This window comes from Alternaria infectoria, assembly GCF_024043175.1.
Source record: "Alternaria infectoria strain BMP 0036 chromosome Unknown scaffold_33, whole genome shotgun sequence".
NCBI classification, from domain to species: Eukaryota; Fungi; Ascomycota; class Dothideomycetes; order Pleosporales; family Pleosporaceae; genus Alternaria; species Alternaria infectoria.
The window spans coordinates 38707-54339 of record NW_026250722.1 but is presented as its reverse complement, the minus strand read 5'-3'; the positions used below and the strand labels follow the sequence as shown (position 1 = coordinate 54339).

Here is a 15633-nt window from a genome sequence, read left to right as displayed (position 1 = left end):
AATGTCAACACAGCTTTCCGCACTCGAACAACACCCTTATCATACTCAATCATGTCGAATACGCAAACACGAGCTGCGTCCAGCAGCACACAACCGCAATGGACGGCACCAGACACATCATCGAGACCAGTCGCCGTTCTGGGCGGAGGAGTCCTGGGTCGAAGAATCGCTGCTTCATGGGTCGCTGCTGGCTATGAGGTCGTATTGTGCGATCTCAGCGACGAGCAGAGGAACGCCGCGACACACTACATCGAACACCACATGGACGAATTCTCGAAACTTACCGGCAACACGCGGAATCCAACGCAATTCAACACTGTCAAAGACATTGCAGAGGCAGTCAAGAACGCGTGGTTGGTGGTTGAAGCATTGCCAGAGAAGCTTCCGTTGAAGATCGACATCATGGGCCAGCTTCAACAACAAGCACCGCAGGATTGTATCCTTGCTTCCAACTCTTCGTCGTACAAGTCGCGGTTCATGCTCGATAAGGTGGACGCGGGTAGTCGGCATCGCGTTTGCAACATGCATTACTACATGCCTCCGGGTAACAACGTTGTCGAGCTTATGACGTGCGGTGAGACGCATGCAGACATTCTGCCGTTTCTGCAGAGCAAACTTCATGACGCGGGTATGACACCAGCCATCGCGCGCAAGGAGTCGACCGGTTTCATCTTCAACCGACTTTGGGCTGCCATCAAGAGGGAGAGTCTGCTCATCATGGCGGAGGGTGTTTCGGAGCCAGAGGAGATCGACAGGCTGTTCTTGACGATGTTCAAGGATAACCCGGTTGGACCTTGCGGAATGATGGATGCGGTAGGACTGGACACGGTTGCGTTCATCGAGAACAACTATGTTGAAGAACGCGGCGGCGACCCCACAGCGCGGGACTGGGTCCAGAAGAACTTTGTCGACAAGGGCAAGCTCGGCGCGAAGTCTGGCAAAGGCGGTCTGTATCCCGCTGGTGAGACGACGCGGAGCTCCAAGGATGAGAGCGGCTATCACGACAATCTTGCGGCGCTCAGGCTGTACTTCCTCGACATTGGCATTGGGGGCAATGTTACCGACTTGCAGAAGATGGCCACGTCTGGCAAGATCATGACTGCTTCAGCGGACGGAAGTAACGTACGCGAGATCGTCGGCGGTCAAGCCATGCCCGATGGTATCGACGTGTCCATCTCAGCTGGTCGCATCTTCTGGACGAACATGGGCGCGTCCCCCGCGAAGAACAACGGCAGTGTCATGTCCGCGAGCCTCGATGGCACCGACGTCCAAGCCATTATTCCGGAAGGTCAGATCCACACACCGAAGCAGCTTAAGATCGACCACGAGAACAAGAAGCTGTACATCTGCGACAGGGAAGGACTCCGAGTCCACCGATGCGACTTTGACGGCGGCAACCACGAGATCATCTTGCAGACCGGCGACTCCAACTCAACGGAAGGAGAAGACCAGACAAACTGGTGTGTTGGTATCGCAGTCGATTCTCAGGGCGGGAAGTTCTACTGGTCTCAGAAGGGCCCGTCAAAGGGCGGCAAAGGCCGTATCTTCCGCGCAAACATGCAGATGCCTGCCAACGAGACAGCATCCTCCCGCTCCGACATCGAACTGCTCTTCGACCACCTCCCTGAACCCATCGATCTAGAGTTCGAAGCTGAGAGCCAAACGCTGTACTGGACCGACCGCGGCGAATATCCACTAGGCAACACGCTGAACAAGGCGTATGTAGGTGCCGAGACGAAGGAGGAGAAAGGTGTTGTGACGCTAGCGAGGCATTTCCACGAGCCGATTGGATTGAAGATAGATGCTGTGAACCGTCATGTCTACTTGACTGACCTTGGTGGTACCGTGTACAGGTTCGACATGGACGGAGGGAGGAAGAAGAAGATCTATGAGACGGACAGCGCGTACTCTGGCATCGCACTTGCGCACCTGCATTAAGTAGACATATAGCTTTGTTGTTATTACCAGTAATATGATCGTGAAGATGAATTCGAGGCGACCGCAGTGATGAGATGATGAGACGATGATGTCGGTGTCTGAGCGAAGAGCATTCGCCGACGCACCCTCGGCATCCAAAACCCACCGAGGGTCCAAGCTCCTCAACACCAAAACATTCCGACCACCCCACGCGACAATCCCGCTGCGAGCGCCGTCCCTCTCCTTCCACTCCACCCAGGGCGCTGACCCCAATTCCTTCACTACATCATCGCGCAACATCGACCGCCACGATGAACACAATCTCGAAACCCCCAACAATAAAACGCATCTCAGGCCCCAAGCGCTTCCTCGGCGTCCTCGTCGGCATAACCGGCGGCCTCTCCGCCAACGTCCTCCTCGCCTACAGCGTTTCCTCCTTCTACACCCGCAACACAAAATTCGTACCTTACGACGCCTCCTCCCCCGACCTCACCACCTCCGTCTTCCGCGCACACAACCCCAACGGCAACCCGCCCGGCTGCATAGACCATGCGGTAAAGACGATTCCGTATGGGAAGTTGCCGGAGAAGTACTGGGTCAAGGGCGATGGCGGTAGGATATCGGTTGATCAACCGGCTTTGACGACGGACTTTTGTAGGGGCATTTGGAGCGGCGTGGCGTTTAGGGTGCAGAGGAGGTTGTTGGAGAAGTGGTATCGGAATGTGGAGGGCAGGGAGACGCATCTTTGGGATGTGAAGGAGTTGGCGAAGAGCGAGTATGGGGTCGGGACGAAGATTGTGGATCACTTTGAGGTTGTGGAGCATAAGGATGATAAGGTAGGAACTTCATGCGATCGCATTGGGGTGCATTGGCTGACTTGGTTTGTGCACAGGTTATTGTGCGATGCGGCGACTCACCACACGTCTCTGAACCCCGACCCTCGGATGGTCTCTTCTCTATGGAGGTCTCGAAAGACGATGCTGCGCAAATGGCTACTTTCCACCTCAAGTCGGTCTTTGTAGATACGACGCCAGAGGGCAAGGACGCTGGGCCGCAACCAGGCCATATTCAGTGGCTGCATAGGCTGTACACCAAGCTCTGGATGGAGAGTGCGACGCGCAAGTTGATCAAGGAGGCATAGACATGATACCATCGCAATGCAAACTATTCTGGTTATGAAGTACCCTCAAAAAGTACAGGACATACCACAGTCCTCTTACTTCGCCGTTTAAACCGATGCGCAACTCTAGGCTTCGCGCGCACGGAATTGGTAAGGATTGGAGACGCTGTTCGCGATGCAAGACCAACAGGCTTGGATGATCGGCGCGCGGAGCTCACCCCGCCCGTTCGGTCGTAATTCCTGAGCAGCGCAAAAGCAAGGCTACCCGTAGCTCGAGCTCGAATGCGGGCATCACTCATCGTGACATACGTCAGCGGATCGGCGTGCGTCGAATCGCCGGTTCTCATGCGAGCACCATAACTTGAGATTCTTAACTTCGCACGCCATTTCAATCTGTCGCTCTTCCACTTCTTTCAACCCTAATAGCTAACCGCAGCATCCTCGCCCTTCTTCTGCGCCCATCCGCTGGCTACGATATCCTTACCTTAATACTAAACAAGAACAAAAACTGTCTCGTTGACCACCTAGGTACATAGATACCTCTTCTACGACAACACTCTCAACACTTCCAGCATGGGCGTCATGAGCGTAACCTCCGAGACCATCTTTAACTACCCACCCGAGATAATCTACGACTTCGTCTCCAATCCCGCCAACTGGGGTCGAACATACGGCGGCAGCGCGGGCTTGCCAGAAGGGCAGAAACTGTCTCTCCCCCTCAAAGTCGGCGACGTCTGGACCGAAAAGGTCGCTCTGCCAAACAACACCTACCACCCCAAATGGACTTTGGAAATCGCCGACCGCGGCCGCAGATTCGCCTTTCGCCAAGTCAATAACATCGCTGCGGGGGAGGATGGAAGAGGTGGTGTGAAGGGCTATTGTTGGATCACGTATACGTTTGTGGAAGCTGGGTGTGGGTTAACGTTGTTTACACGCAATTTGACGTGTGAGCTTGAGAAAGGGGTGGATGTGCCCGAGGACCTTTGGGTGGCGATGAGCAGGCCGAGTGGGATTGATAGGTATCATGAGAAGATTAAGGGGTTACTTGATGAGGAGATGGGTAAGCATCAGATTTTTTCGGTTTAGAGTGGGAATGATATTAAGAGGGGTAGTGCTTGGGAATAGAAGAATCGAGTTTGTGCAGAAATGGTTTACGTTTTTAGGCAACCGTGGACTTCTTCCTCTCTACACCTGGGCAGTGTTCGCATAATTCTGCTAGAGAAGACTAGCGGAACAGAGAGGGATACCCGTGGACACTGCTCGAGACGGGTGGGGTGTAGAGGCGGGGCGAAGAACTTTACGCTAACCTACATGCGGGTTTGGCGTTGTCGCTGTAGATCCTAGGCACCCAGGCACTCGCGACCTCACGCCCACTTTGTAGCATCGTCTTGGGATCTTACTATGTTTAGTCTCGAAGTAATGTATACGGAAGCGCACCTGCTTAGCTCCCTCGTACAAAATGGACATAATGCTTACAGTGGTACCAGCACGCAATCGCAATTCGAGTGGACGCATCGTTGTTCTGTCATTGCAGGTCGAGGCCTAGCTCGGCCGGCACCTTGGTCATCAAGTACGACCATGTACGACAATTATACGCGCTGAACAATCAGAGAAAGATAGGAACATTACCATCTGAACAGCTCATCCGGAGCGTCATTTGATCAATCCATTAGTTCACGACCTCGGGGATGTGGTACCCCGCAACAACCCCGCACAGTATCGACTGGACCATCAATCACAGGTCAACGTTGCGGCTGTGACCCTTCGCCCCGGTGTATGCTGTCCTACTAAATCGTCCTCCACGGAGCAGCTTTGGGTCACGCACAGCTGTCAGCATTGGCGACTAATACGCGCGACGCCCGATGCCCGCTGTGATGTGAGATGACATGTACCCGGTGTCGATCTATAAAGTCGTGATGCTTTTCGTTGCGCTTCGTTCTTCCATCAGTCTCTGACAGATCTACGACAACTTTCCCAGGCTTTAGTCGTATCATAGCTCCAAAGATGGCGCCAGATCTGAACACGATGGGTAGCGGCAAGCAATGGGACTACTCAACGCCTGGTTCTGGCGGCTACAGCGTCCCAGACATCGTCTACAATGTGTGTCCCGATACCCTTAGCTTCTATCAAAGAACTGATCATCTTCCAGGACCCTTCCTCTCGAAAGCTCAAGGTGTTGACCATTGGAGCCGGCTTGTCTGGCATCCAAATGGCGTACCAGATACAGAAACACACGCAGAACGTCGAGCATGTCATCTACGAGAAGAATGCCACTCTAGGAGGGACATGGCTCGAAAACAGGTATCCAGGTACAGACCCTAGTGTATCATCGCGTGAGTGAGCTGACACTTGAAGGTTGCGCCTGCGACATCCCATCGCATGCCTACACCCTCAACTTCGCTCTCAACCCAGACTGGCCGCGCTTCTTCTCCTACGCACCAGACATCCAGAAGTACCTCGAAAAGGTCTGCGATGTATTTGACCTGCGCAAGTACATGACATTCAACACCGAAGCCGTGCGAGCCGAGTGGCAAGACGACATCGGCAAGTGGAAAGTCACGCTCCGCCAGACGTCATCTTCCGGCGAAGAACGAGAGTTCGAAGAGAAATGCGATCTTCTTCTCTACGCTTCCGGCATCTTGAACAACTACAAGTGGCCTGGTATCAAAGGCATTAACAGCTTCAAGGGTCGCATCGTTCATACCGCAACATGGCCGAAAGATTATCAAAGTGAGCAGTGGAAGGACGATCGCGTAGCTATTATCGGCTCTGGTGCTTCTTCCATTCAAACAGTACCGACTATGCAACCACATGTAAAGCACATGGATATCTTCGTCCGTACCGGAGTGTGGTTCGTACAAATCGCGAACAACTATGGCCAGAACAAGGAGTACTCGCAAGAAGAGCGGGATGAGTTCCGGAAAGACCCACGTAAGCTCGTTGCGCATGCCAAGGATATCGAGAACCAGGTTAATGGACTGTGGGGTGCGTTCTACGCCGGAAGTGAAGCGCAGAAGGGTGCGCAAGAGCTGTTCAGGGAGAGGATGAAAGAGTTTCTGAAGGATGAGCGACTCTTGGAAGGATTCACCCCGAAGTTTGAGGTTGGCTGTAAGTCGCATGCTACCCTCCACTGATATTTTGACTGACTTCACATAGGCCGTCGCATAACCCCAGGCGACCCCTACATGAAAGCCATCCAAGAGCCCAACGTTGACGTCCACTTCACCGCCGTAAACGAAATCACCTCAACCGGCGTCATCGGCGCAGACGGCATCGAGCACCCCGTCGACACCATCGTCTGCGCCACCGGCTTCGACGTAACCTACCGCCCCCGCTTCCCCATCATCGGCCGCAACGGCGTCGACCTCTACGAAAAATGGAAATCAGAACCCGAAGGCTACCTCGGCCTCGCCTGCCCCGACATGCCCAACTGGCTCATGTTCGTCGGCCCAACCTGGCCCGTCGAAAACGGGTCCGTCACCGGCCCCCTCCTCGCCGTCGCAGAATACACCATCCAGATAATCAAAAAGATGCAACGCGACCACATCAAATCCTGGGTGCCCCGCCAATCCATCACGGATCAATTCAACGCCCACGCCCAGGAATGGATCAAACACACCGTCTGGAAAGGCAGTTGTAGATCTTGGTACAAGAACAACGAGACCGGGCGGGTCAACGCCGTTTGGCCCGGATCCTCAAACCAGTACGCCGAGGTTATTGAGACGCCGCGGTATGAAGACTTTGATATTGAGTATATGCATAAGAACTCTTGGGCGCATCTCGGTATGGGGTATGCGATGAGGAATAAGTTGTTTCCCGAGGCGGATGTTAGTCCGTATTTGGCAGTGGAGAATATTGATCCGAAGTGGTTGAAGGCTATTGGGTATGAGGAGTCGGCGGGGGTGGTGGAGGAGGCGAGGGAGAGGAAGGAGGGGGTTGAGGTTGAGAGGACGGGGGTGGATGGGGGGATTGGGGGTGCGGATGGGAATACGCTGACGTGAGGGACGCGGTGATGTTACCTCTAGAGACGTATCTATTTGAGCTAGGTCTTGTTCCGTTCTCTGTCTCTGGGGAGTCCAAACCTATACACGTCCTATCGGCGCCAGTGAGGTTCCCTGTACCGATGGTTCCGCGGATCGAACATTTCTACAAAGTGAAATTGCACCGCTGCGCTGTAGAGAAGTTAGTAATAAACCAAACATTAAACAACATTAAAGGCGATGTATACTTCGATGGTGTTCAATCCTTTCCTACGTGCGCCCCGTTGGGGAAAGCTAGCTAACGATATCTTCGAGATAACATGAAGAAGAACAAAGACTGTTTACGCGGTGATCACCCGCTTGACTACATGCTCTATGGTGAACCTGAGTACGTAATGCTTTGAATTGGGGGCAACAGCCATCTTCCCGGCAGGTCGTAAGGTTACTCGTATGTGCGATTCTTGTTCCACGCCGTCTGTCGCATGAGCCATGTGAAAACTTGCGCGATCAATCCATTTCCCTCGACGATAGTCCAAGTTATCCATAGAGTCGACATCAGGGTCAGTCTTAGGAACAATTCTAGCGAAGAAGCAAGGTACTGAGTTTAGGCTAAGTAGAACCTCGAGGTCTACACTGGCGCGTGGACCGAGCTGAAACCGTAGGACATCGTATGGATAGTAGATAGGTACGTAGCACAAGTCTGGGAGATGGCCTGCTATGCGGGAACAATTCGATATCGCCCAATCTTTCCCAAGGCCAGGATAATTGTACGGATCCGATGGGACAATAGTCCGGGTCAGCGTCTTGGCTTTGGGCAAACGTAAGCCCAATCGCTCTGTCCCAAAAGCTCTTATATTGAACATCGTGGAAGCGATACACGCAATGTCGGGTAGTAAGGCTGGATCAAGCGAAACACGCACTATTGGTGGACTGTAGTTGGTGTTGTCTGGTGGGTAAATGTCCTTGAGGTTTCCCTCGTATGGGTTAATATAAATAGAGGTGTATCGAAATTGTTGCAAAATATGCCCAGGAAGAAGCACGAGACTAGACTTCTTCCGGTCCCAGGCCTTCTCGTATCGGTTCCCATGTTCAGTGATTTTTAACAACTCTACGCATAAGACGTAAGTCTTGCGCTGCGGTAGCTCTAGCAAAGTAAGTGCCCCGTACCATCTTGTTCCTTCATGAAGCAGGAGTGGGAGTGTAAGATGAACACCACGACTAGTTAGTCGCGGGGGCGAATGATCGTGTGGTGGATCAAGATGTGTGAAACACGTTCGTGACAGGGCTTCGCGAGGATAATCATGGATAGTCTTGTAAGGCTCGTTTTTGCGTATAAGTCGGTCGAGTCTTGGCGTGAAAGTACGAAATTGTCGCGCCGAACTGGCCAGAGCACTACCGTTTAATGACTGAACATCCCAAGCGAAGAGAGTGTAATCCTCATTAGTGCGGAGTATCTCTTCTTGAAGTCGCAAGAAGGCGCCTTCACCTTCGCCGTACAGAAGTGGCATGTTTACACCAAAGATCCCGAGAAGGCAGTAAGCTTTGTCCTCTTCTCGGGTGGTTTCCCGGCGTGAAGCCCAGAACATCCTCACAGCCACCGAGAACCAGGAGGGTTCTCCACGCATAAGCATATCATGGTGGATACCCGTGATGTTCGTTATTCTCTCTCCGAGACTTCTGCGTGTGCCGATCTCTACCCAGGACGCCGTGTAGAACTCCACAACCTGTGGAGCGATGAGTTCCTGTAGGGTCCAACCTCGCGTAAACCAACGTGAGCTGTTAAACGCTTCGTAGTCGTCTAGTTGTGGGTCTTCTAGCACGTCTTCCAAGTGCACATAACAAACACATGCGCCTTTATACCATTGATACATGGAGTTGATTGCCTCGGACAGCTCTGCACTGGAAGTTTTGTCGATGCAACATGTGTCAATCCAGCAATATGCAAACCCATCTTCTTTCGCTTTCTTGCAACAGCCCGTGAGTTTTGCGAATCCTTTCTTCGATAGTGCTGCTCCAGTATGTAGGTCGTTCAGAGTGATCTCTTCCTCTCTCCAGGTATGCGACAAGATGGCATACTCTGGCGCTTGGTCTTGAAGGAACTCCTCTACCTGTAGCGTGGATGTATCAAGTAATCGCATGCTTGTGGTTGAGATCTGAAGATGTTCTACCCGGTGCAGCTTCAAGAGCCGGTGGCGAAAGACCTAACAAGTACTGAACAATGTTCGCATCGGCTGCAAAGAATGATGAAGACTTCGAGAAGATTCAAATCGAGAGGACCACGTTCGTGTAAGCATAGCGGGGGAGCAACAGCTCCACAGCTTGAGATGACAAGAAGAGGCAGGTGGGGTGGAAATTCTCGCGCTAAATCATCTTCGGCGTTAGTGCTATCTCTGCGAATCCAAGGCCCCCAGGCAACTACACGCCCACTTCGTAGCATTGACTTCGCATCGGAATGCAAGTTACTAAAAGGCTTACCATCTGGATACCATGACTGAAAAGCGAGCCGCGACCATAAGCTCCGATGCTCACGTTAAGCCCCGCATCATCATCCATGGCGGTGCGGGCAACCTAACGCGCACCTCGATACCCCGTGATCGCTACGATGAGTACCGCGCATCGCTTCTCAACATCTTGGAGAAAGCAGAAGATCTTCTCCGCAAGCCAGGATCGACAGCGCTGGACGTTGCGACCTACGCCGTCACGCTTCTGGAAGATGACCCGCTGTTCAACTCCGGCAAAGGCGCCGTCTTCACGCGCGAAGGCAAGAACGAACTCGAATGCAGCATCATGGTTTCGAACGGCTATAAGAAACGAGGCGTCGGATGCATGTTACTCAGACACGCCAAGAACCCCATCAAGTTGGCGAGAGAGTTGCTTCTCAAAGGCGAAGAGGCTGACGGTGGTGGTGCAGCCGACCACTGCCAATATAGCGGAGACTTCGTAGAGAGACTTGCCAAGGACTGGGGGCTTGACATCGTGGACCCAACCTACTTCTTCACCCAGAAGCGATGGGATGAACATCAACGCGGCCTTGCGGAAGACGCGAAGAAAGCGCAGATGGGCGTCAATGCAGACGCGATGAGCGACTGGGAAAAGGCCAACTACATTCCGCTTGGAACGTGTGGCGCGGTCGTTGTTGACAGCTTCGGGACTGTCTGCACGGCAACATCGACAGGTGGGTTGACGAACAAAGTTCCTGGGCGCATTGGAGATACGCCGACCATCGGTGCGGGGTTCTGGGCTGAGGAGTGGCACGACGAGAAGGTTGCTGGACCGCAGATGTTGTACCAGCCTACTGCCTGCGCCGCCTCGCCGATCGACAAACTATCACGAGGCGATATACGTGGGATATTGGGCGACTGTTTACCTTTGCTTGGATCCCCCTCGACACGAGCAGCTACATCATCGCCAGCACAGCCATACGAGAAGCCCGTGTCGACGCGCCACGCCGTGGGTCTCTCAGGGACAGGCAACGGCGACTCGTTCCTTCGCACGTGCGCGGCTCGCACTACAGCTGCCAGATCAAGGTTCTCGGGCTCATTGCTTTCCAGCGCAACAACGTGGATGGCAGGGCCTGACGGCGAGCTTCAGCGATCTGCTGGAGACCGTTGGGGCGCAACCCATGAAGGCACCGGCGGAATCATCGGCATAGAACTTGTTGATAGCAAAGTAACGGTAGTACAAGACTTTAACTGTGGAGGCATGTTCAGAGCATGGACTGATGACGATGGTAGTCCAAGATGTCTGGTGTTCAGGGAAGATGGCTGGGAGAGTGGGCCAAAGGATTGGGATGATCGGCGAGCGCATTGAACTCCGCAATTTGGCGGCCCGTGCAGATGACAAGCTCCAAGTCTTACTTGCTCACAATCGTCTCGTCACTTGTGTAGAGCATTGCGCATGCCAGAGCACCTAGAAGAGAAGACGCGCCTTACATTGCGTGGACTGCACAAGTCGCGAAGTCGAGACTTCCAACGAAGAAAGATCATAATGCGCCAACGTTCGGTCGGAGCGACGCGGCCACTGCGGCTCCCATCGGCGCCACTCCGCGAGGCCGAGATGCAACATCCCGACGACGCTATACAGCGCTAGAAGGTCCAGAAATATTCTATTCAAGCTTTCAAGCACGGACGCGTGTCAATTGCGGAGGTAGCTTCGGCTCTTTGGGCATCGTCATTCGCGGTAGCCCCGTGTAACCGGCACCTTGTGGCGAATTGGAAGGCTGGTTACGAGCGCTAGGTGCTAGCTGAACTATCGTCGTCCAGGTACGACAGCTTAAACCGCGCAACAACACGAGGACTATGAGTATATGGTCTCACTCTCGTTCGCATCGTTCTCTTCTCCATCACAACATTATCACATCATCACAAACATACGACACTCGCTTCGTTCATTTCAGTATCTCAACACTACTCTCTTCACGAAGCATCATCAACAACAACAGCAACTAAAATGCGTTACACCATCTTCACCATCGCCGCGGCCGCGACCCTCGCCTCAGCGCAAACCACATCCACACCCGCCGCCGCATCCCCCACAGGCACCACCATCCCCGTTGGCTCAAACTGCACACCCGGCGGCGTGCCCTGCGCCCTCGGCGCCAACTGCTACGCCGTAAACTCGGGCCTCATCCCCGTCTGCGGCAACTTCCAAGCCTCCTGCACGCGCGACGAGCAATGCGCCTACAACACGTGCAACCTGTCCGACGGCCTCTGCAACGGCTTCCTCGCCTCATCTTCGGCCCCATCGTCGGCGTCAGCAATGCCCACCAGCGGCGCCGTCACACCCACCAACCAAGGCCCTCAACCCGCGCCCTCACCCACCATCGTCGCGCCCGCTGGTTCCCTGCCTCTCGGCGCGGACTGCAATCCCTACGTCAAGCCAGACCAGTGTGCCAACGGCGTGCAGTGCTGGGCTAGCAACGCGATGCTGATGGCGCGATGCGGAAACTTCAACGCCGAGTGCAGCAGCGATGATCAGTGTGCGTATAACATCTGCAGCGGCGGTCTTTGCAGGGGTTTCAAGCCTTCCAGCGAGTTTCCTGTTATGTCGTCGACGTCGATGGATGGTATGCCTGCTGCTAGCACCATGACCGGTTCGGTGGCGCCTATGCCGTCTGGCACGATGGAACATATGCCCTCTGGTATTGTGCCCCCGCATATGGTTAACGGTACTATGACTATGGTGCCTACCGGAACTGGTGCTGTACCCACTGGCCCTGCCAACGCTACTTCAAGTGGCGCTCCTCAGTTCACTGGCGCTGCGGCTGTTGACCGTGTCGCTGGCGGTGTTATGGCTGTTGTCTTCGGTGCTGTTGCTTGGGCTTTGTAGATCGAGGGGCGCGCGCTGTCGGATCTTTGATGCATTATAGACTAATCTACTGTATATATTTATCTTAACGTTGGAACGCTACACACACATAATGCTAAACGAAGAATACATCTTCAAATTCTCTTGCATATCTTGTAATAACTACTATCTTGTTCCCATTGATCGAACGCGGTTCTAGCTCAGCAAGCTTGGCACCCTTTTCGAATCGGCCTCCGCTGCGCCACATCGCAACAACGTTACCATACCGCACTCTTCTATCGGAGATGGAGTATACGAGCTGGCCAGCAATCTAGCGAGACGCACTCTCCCCCGACCCGCATGTTAGGCTAATATTCGCTTGATCGGGTCGATGATAAGCCGAAGGGTCTTGTGAGTCACGAAGTAGTAAGCATATAGCAGTTTACACCTTGCATCCAACATTAGAAGACTCGCATCAAAAACGCATTCAAAAGCCCAAACTTAGTACCAAGAACCAAACACCCACCCCGACAATGACAGACGTCGAAAACGCCCTCCCCGTAGCCTCACGAGCAGACCTCCGCCGCACAATCGCATCCACAAAAGACGCCTACATCGCCTCAATCCCCAAAGTCGAACTGCACGTCCACATCGAAGGAATCATAAGCGCCGATCTCAAATGGAAATTCTCACAACGAAACAACCAAACTATCCTCAACCCACGAACCGGTCAACCCTTCGCTTCACTCGCCGAACTGCGAGATTCCCACGATACCTTGAAACCGCGTACGGGGAATCGCATGGATAACACAGAGGAAACGCTATCGTTCTTCGAGGCGTATTACGGTGGTTTTGAAGTGTTGAGGACGCAGCAGGATTACTACGATCTTGCTATGGCGTACTATGAGCGTGCTGATGAAATGAACGTGCGGTATGCGGAGATCTTCTTTGATCCGCAGGGGCATACGCGTGTAGGGACGAGTTGGGAGATGATGATGCAAGGGTTTAGGGAGGCGACGTGGGATGCTGAGCAAGTTCTTAATGTACGTCCGCCCCGAGACATCCCTCCACGAGAGAGACATGTCTTTGCTGATTGCTGATTGCGAAACGCAGGTCAAGTCCAAATGGATTATGTGTTTCCTGCGCGACGAATCACCGGAGTCCGCGATGCAACGCTACGAGGCTGCGCTTCCTTACCGCGATGTGATTGTTGGTATCGGGCTTGATTCAAATGAGGTGGACAGGCCGCCTGAGCTGTTTGATGATATCTTCAAACGAGCAAGGAAGGATGGGTTTCGGATTACTGCGCATTGTGATGTTGGGAAGCCGTATCCCCTCGAGCATATCCGGCAGGTGGCATCGAGTATCGCGGGCACAGGTGCGGATCGAATCGACCACGGGCTGAATGCTGCTGGTAATGCGGAGCTTATGGCGTTGATCAAAGAGAAGGGGCTTGGGATGACGATTTGTCCTTGGAGTTATATTCGGCATCAACCGATGGACGAGGTGTTGAAACGTATTCGCGCGCTCTTCGACGCAGGTATCATGATCAGTATTGCGAGTGACGACCCGGCGTTTATGGAGGATACGTGGGTGTTGGAGAATCTGCTGGTGGTGAAGAAGTATTGCAGCTTTACCAATTTGGAGGTTCAGAAGTTGGCAGAGAACGCTATTAAGATGAGTTGGGCGAAGGAAGAAGTGAAAAGCCATTTATTGGAGTTGTTGTATGGTATCGACACCAGTACATAGATGGTCTGTGATGAGGTTGTCTTGCGCTCGTGCAAGAAGAAAATGATTCGATCATGACGTAATCATGAAAACGTGAACGTTGCTCCCCTAAGTAGAAGGGCTCATCACAATCGCTTCAAAACCTTGGTGTCCAAACGTAGGCGTGCGACGAGGACAAGCAAAGTAGCGAGAGCACCCGTGCCCGCAGCGTACAAGATAGCAGCCCTGTACGGTCCAATCGACGTAGAGTCCGCCGCACCAGTCGCTTCAATCAACAGGCCCGCAAGGGGAGCGCCCAGAAGATAACCCGGAGTCCAGAAGAAGACCATCAGAGCGATGGACGCGGCTGCAGAATGTGGGGCGACGACTGTGACAGCAACCGGCAGACTGACAAAGAAGCTGCCATTCGCACAACCGTTTACGATAGCGAAGACGGACAGGGGAGCCAACGAGGTGCTGACTGGCCAGATGGCTAGCATGCTGACTGAGTTGACCAGGCAGGTGATCATCAATGTGTTGAAGGCCCCGATCTTATCGCAAGTCCATCCGCCTAGGATACGACCGACTGCTGTTGCGGCACCGAATCCACCAACTAACCCTGCACCAGTTCCGGCTGACAAACCAATCGAGCTCGCAAACAGCGGTAGGAAGAAGGGCGGTACGAAGAGTGCAAAGACGCCGACTGCACCGGCCATGGTCAGCGTGAGGAAAGGGACGTTCTTCAACAGCGACCAATCGAACCGCGAAAGCGTGCCAGTCGTCGCGCGTTCCTTCAACGCCAATGTACACGGAATCCCAGTCGCCATAATAAGGATGCCCAAGATGCGAAACGTCCACTGCAGTCCAAACTTGTCGATAAGTGCCTGCGAAGCAAGCGGAAGGACCGTCGCGCCAACACCACCACCAGCCTTGACGACGCCATTGGCAATACCCAGCTTAGAGCTGAACCACTGCAACGGCAGACTATTAGTGGCCGCATACAACAGCGACGTCCCCACGCCCATCGACAGCCCCGCAATGCAGAACAACCCGCCCAGATGATCCAAGGTAAAACTCGTAGCAACCAGACTCATTCCAAAAAGAATCGTCGCAGCAAGGCCAGTGTATCGCACACCGAAAGACCTCATAACTCTTATCCCGCCGATGCCAAAAGCAACCATGACAGCCATGTACAAACTGCCGACGAAAGTGATGGTGCGTAGATTGGTGTTTAGAGCGGGCGATTTCAAGATGGCGGTTTGGAGGACGCCCCACGCGGTTGTGTAGCCGTTGATCCAGAAGAGGAGGAAGGAGCAGGATGCGACGACGGTCCAGCCGTAGCCGCCGTCCGGGATGGCCTCTGCTGCATCGGCAGGTGGCTGCTCGGAGTCTCCAAGGCCGGTTGAGTCAGGTTCTTGCGAGGGTGGAAAGGAGGGTTTGCTGGGGTTGAGGTGGACTTGGGAGTCTGCTGGTGAGGAGAGGTCCCGCAGGGCGAATACGGTTTGGGTTGTTGACATTTTGTGTCGGTCTTGTCGTGTTGCACGGGTAGCGCCAGGCGCGTTCTTTTATGTCGATGTCAAAGCGAGAGGATCGCGGTATTTGTCTACGTCATCTGGTTAACAT

General features: G+C 53.7%; 8 protein-coding genes across 8 annotated transcripts; 7 read left to right on the top strand and 1 right to left on the bottom strand.

The window, feature by feature from the left end:
- Positions 1 to 51: 51 nt before the first annotated feature.
- J4E92_010208 (uncharacterized protein) lies at positions 52 to 1938 on the top strand (the record flags this gene model as incomplete). Its single annotated transcript, XM_051501547.1, has 1 exon — positions 52 to 1938. The coding sequence occupies one exon, from the start codon at positions 52 to 54 to the stop codon at positions 1936 to 1938; it is 1887 nt and encodes a 628-aa protein (XP_051348178.1).
- A 290-nt stretch (positions 1939 to 2228) lies between these two features.
- J4E92_010207 (uncharacterized protein) lies at positions 2229 to 3058 on the top strand (the record flags this gene model as incomplete). Its single annotated transcript, XM_051501546.1, has 2 exons — positions 2229 to 2753; positions 2810 to 3058. 2 exons carry the CDS (start codon positions 2229 to 2231, stop codon positions 3056 to 3058), a joined length of 774 nt encoding a protein of 257 aa, XP_051348177.1.
- Positions 3059 to 3610: 552 nt separating this feature from the next.
- Positions 3611 to 4123, top strand: J4E92_010206 (uncharacterized protein; the record flags this gene model as incomplete). Its single annotated transcript, XM_051501545.1, has 1 exon — positions 3611 to 4123. One exon carries the CDS (start codon positions 3611 to 3613, stop codon positions 4121 to 4123), a length of 513 nt encoding a protein of 170 aa, XP_051348176.1.
- A 918-nt stretch (positions 4124 to 5041) lies between these two features.
- Positions 5042 to 7038, top strand: J4E92_010205 (uncharacterized protein; the record flags this gene model as incomplete). The annotated part of the gene is made up of 4 exons (XM_051501544.1): positions 5042 to 5137; positions 5187 to 5346; positions 5393 to 6145; positions 6194 to 7038. The coding sequence occupies 4 exons, from the start codon at positions 5042 to 5044 to the stop codon at positions 7036 to 7038; spliced, it is 1854 nt and encodes a 617-aa protein (XP_051348175.1).
- Positions 7039 to 9504: 2466 nt separating this feature from the next.
- On the top strand, positions 9505 to 10827 carry J4E92_010204 (uncharacterized protein; the record flags this gene model as incomplete). The annotated part of the gene is made up of 1 exon (XM_051501543.1): positions 9505 to 10827. The coding sequence occupies one exon, from the start codon at positions 9505 to 9507 to the stop codon at positions 10825 to 10827; it is 1323 nt and encodes a 440-aa protein (XP_051348174.1).
- Positions 10828 to 11466: 639 nt separating this feature from the next.
- J4E92_010203 (uncharacterized protein) lies at positions 11467 to 12345 on the top strand (the record flags this gene model as incomplete). The annotated part of the gene is made up of 1 exon (XM_051501542.1): positions 11467 to 12345. The coding sequence occupies one exon, from the start codon at positions 11467 to 11469 to the stop codon at positions 12343 to 12345; it is 879 nt and encodes a 292-aa protein (XP_051348173.1).
- A 491-nt stretch (positions 12346 to 12836) lies between these two features.
- J4E92_010202 (uncharacterized protein) lies at positions 12837 to 13312 on the top strand (the record flags this gene model as incomplete). The annotated part of the gene is made up of 2 exons (XM_051501541.1): positions 12837 to 13234; positions 13279 to 13312. 2 exons carry the CDS (start codon positions 12837 to 12839, stop codon positions 13310 to 13312), a joined length of 432 nt encoding a protein of 143 aa, XP_051348172.1.
- An 844-nt stretch (positions 13313 to 14156) lies between these two features.
- J4E92_010201 (uncharacterized protein) lies at positions 14157 to 15527 on the bottom strand (the record flags this gene model as incomplete). Its single annotated transcript, XM_051501540.1, has 1 exon — positions 14157 to 15527. One exon carries the CDS (start codon positions 15525 to 15527, stop codon positions 14157 to 14159), a length of 1371 nt encoding a protein of 456 aa, XP_051348171.1.
- Positions 15528 to 15633: the final 106 nt, after the last annotated feature.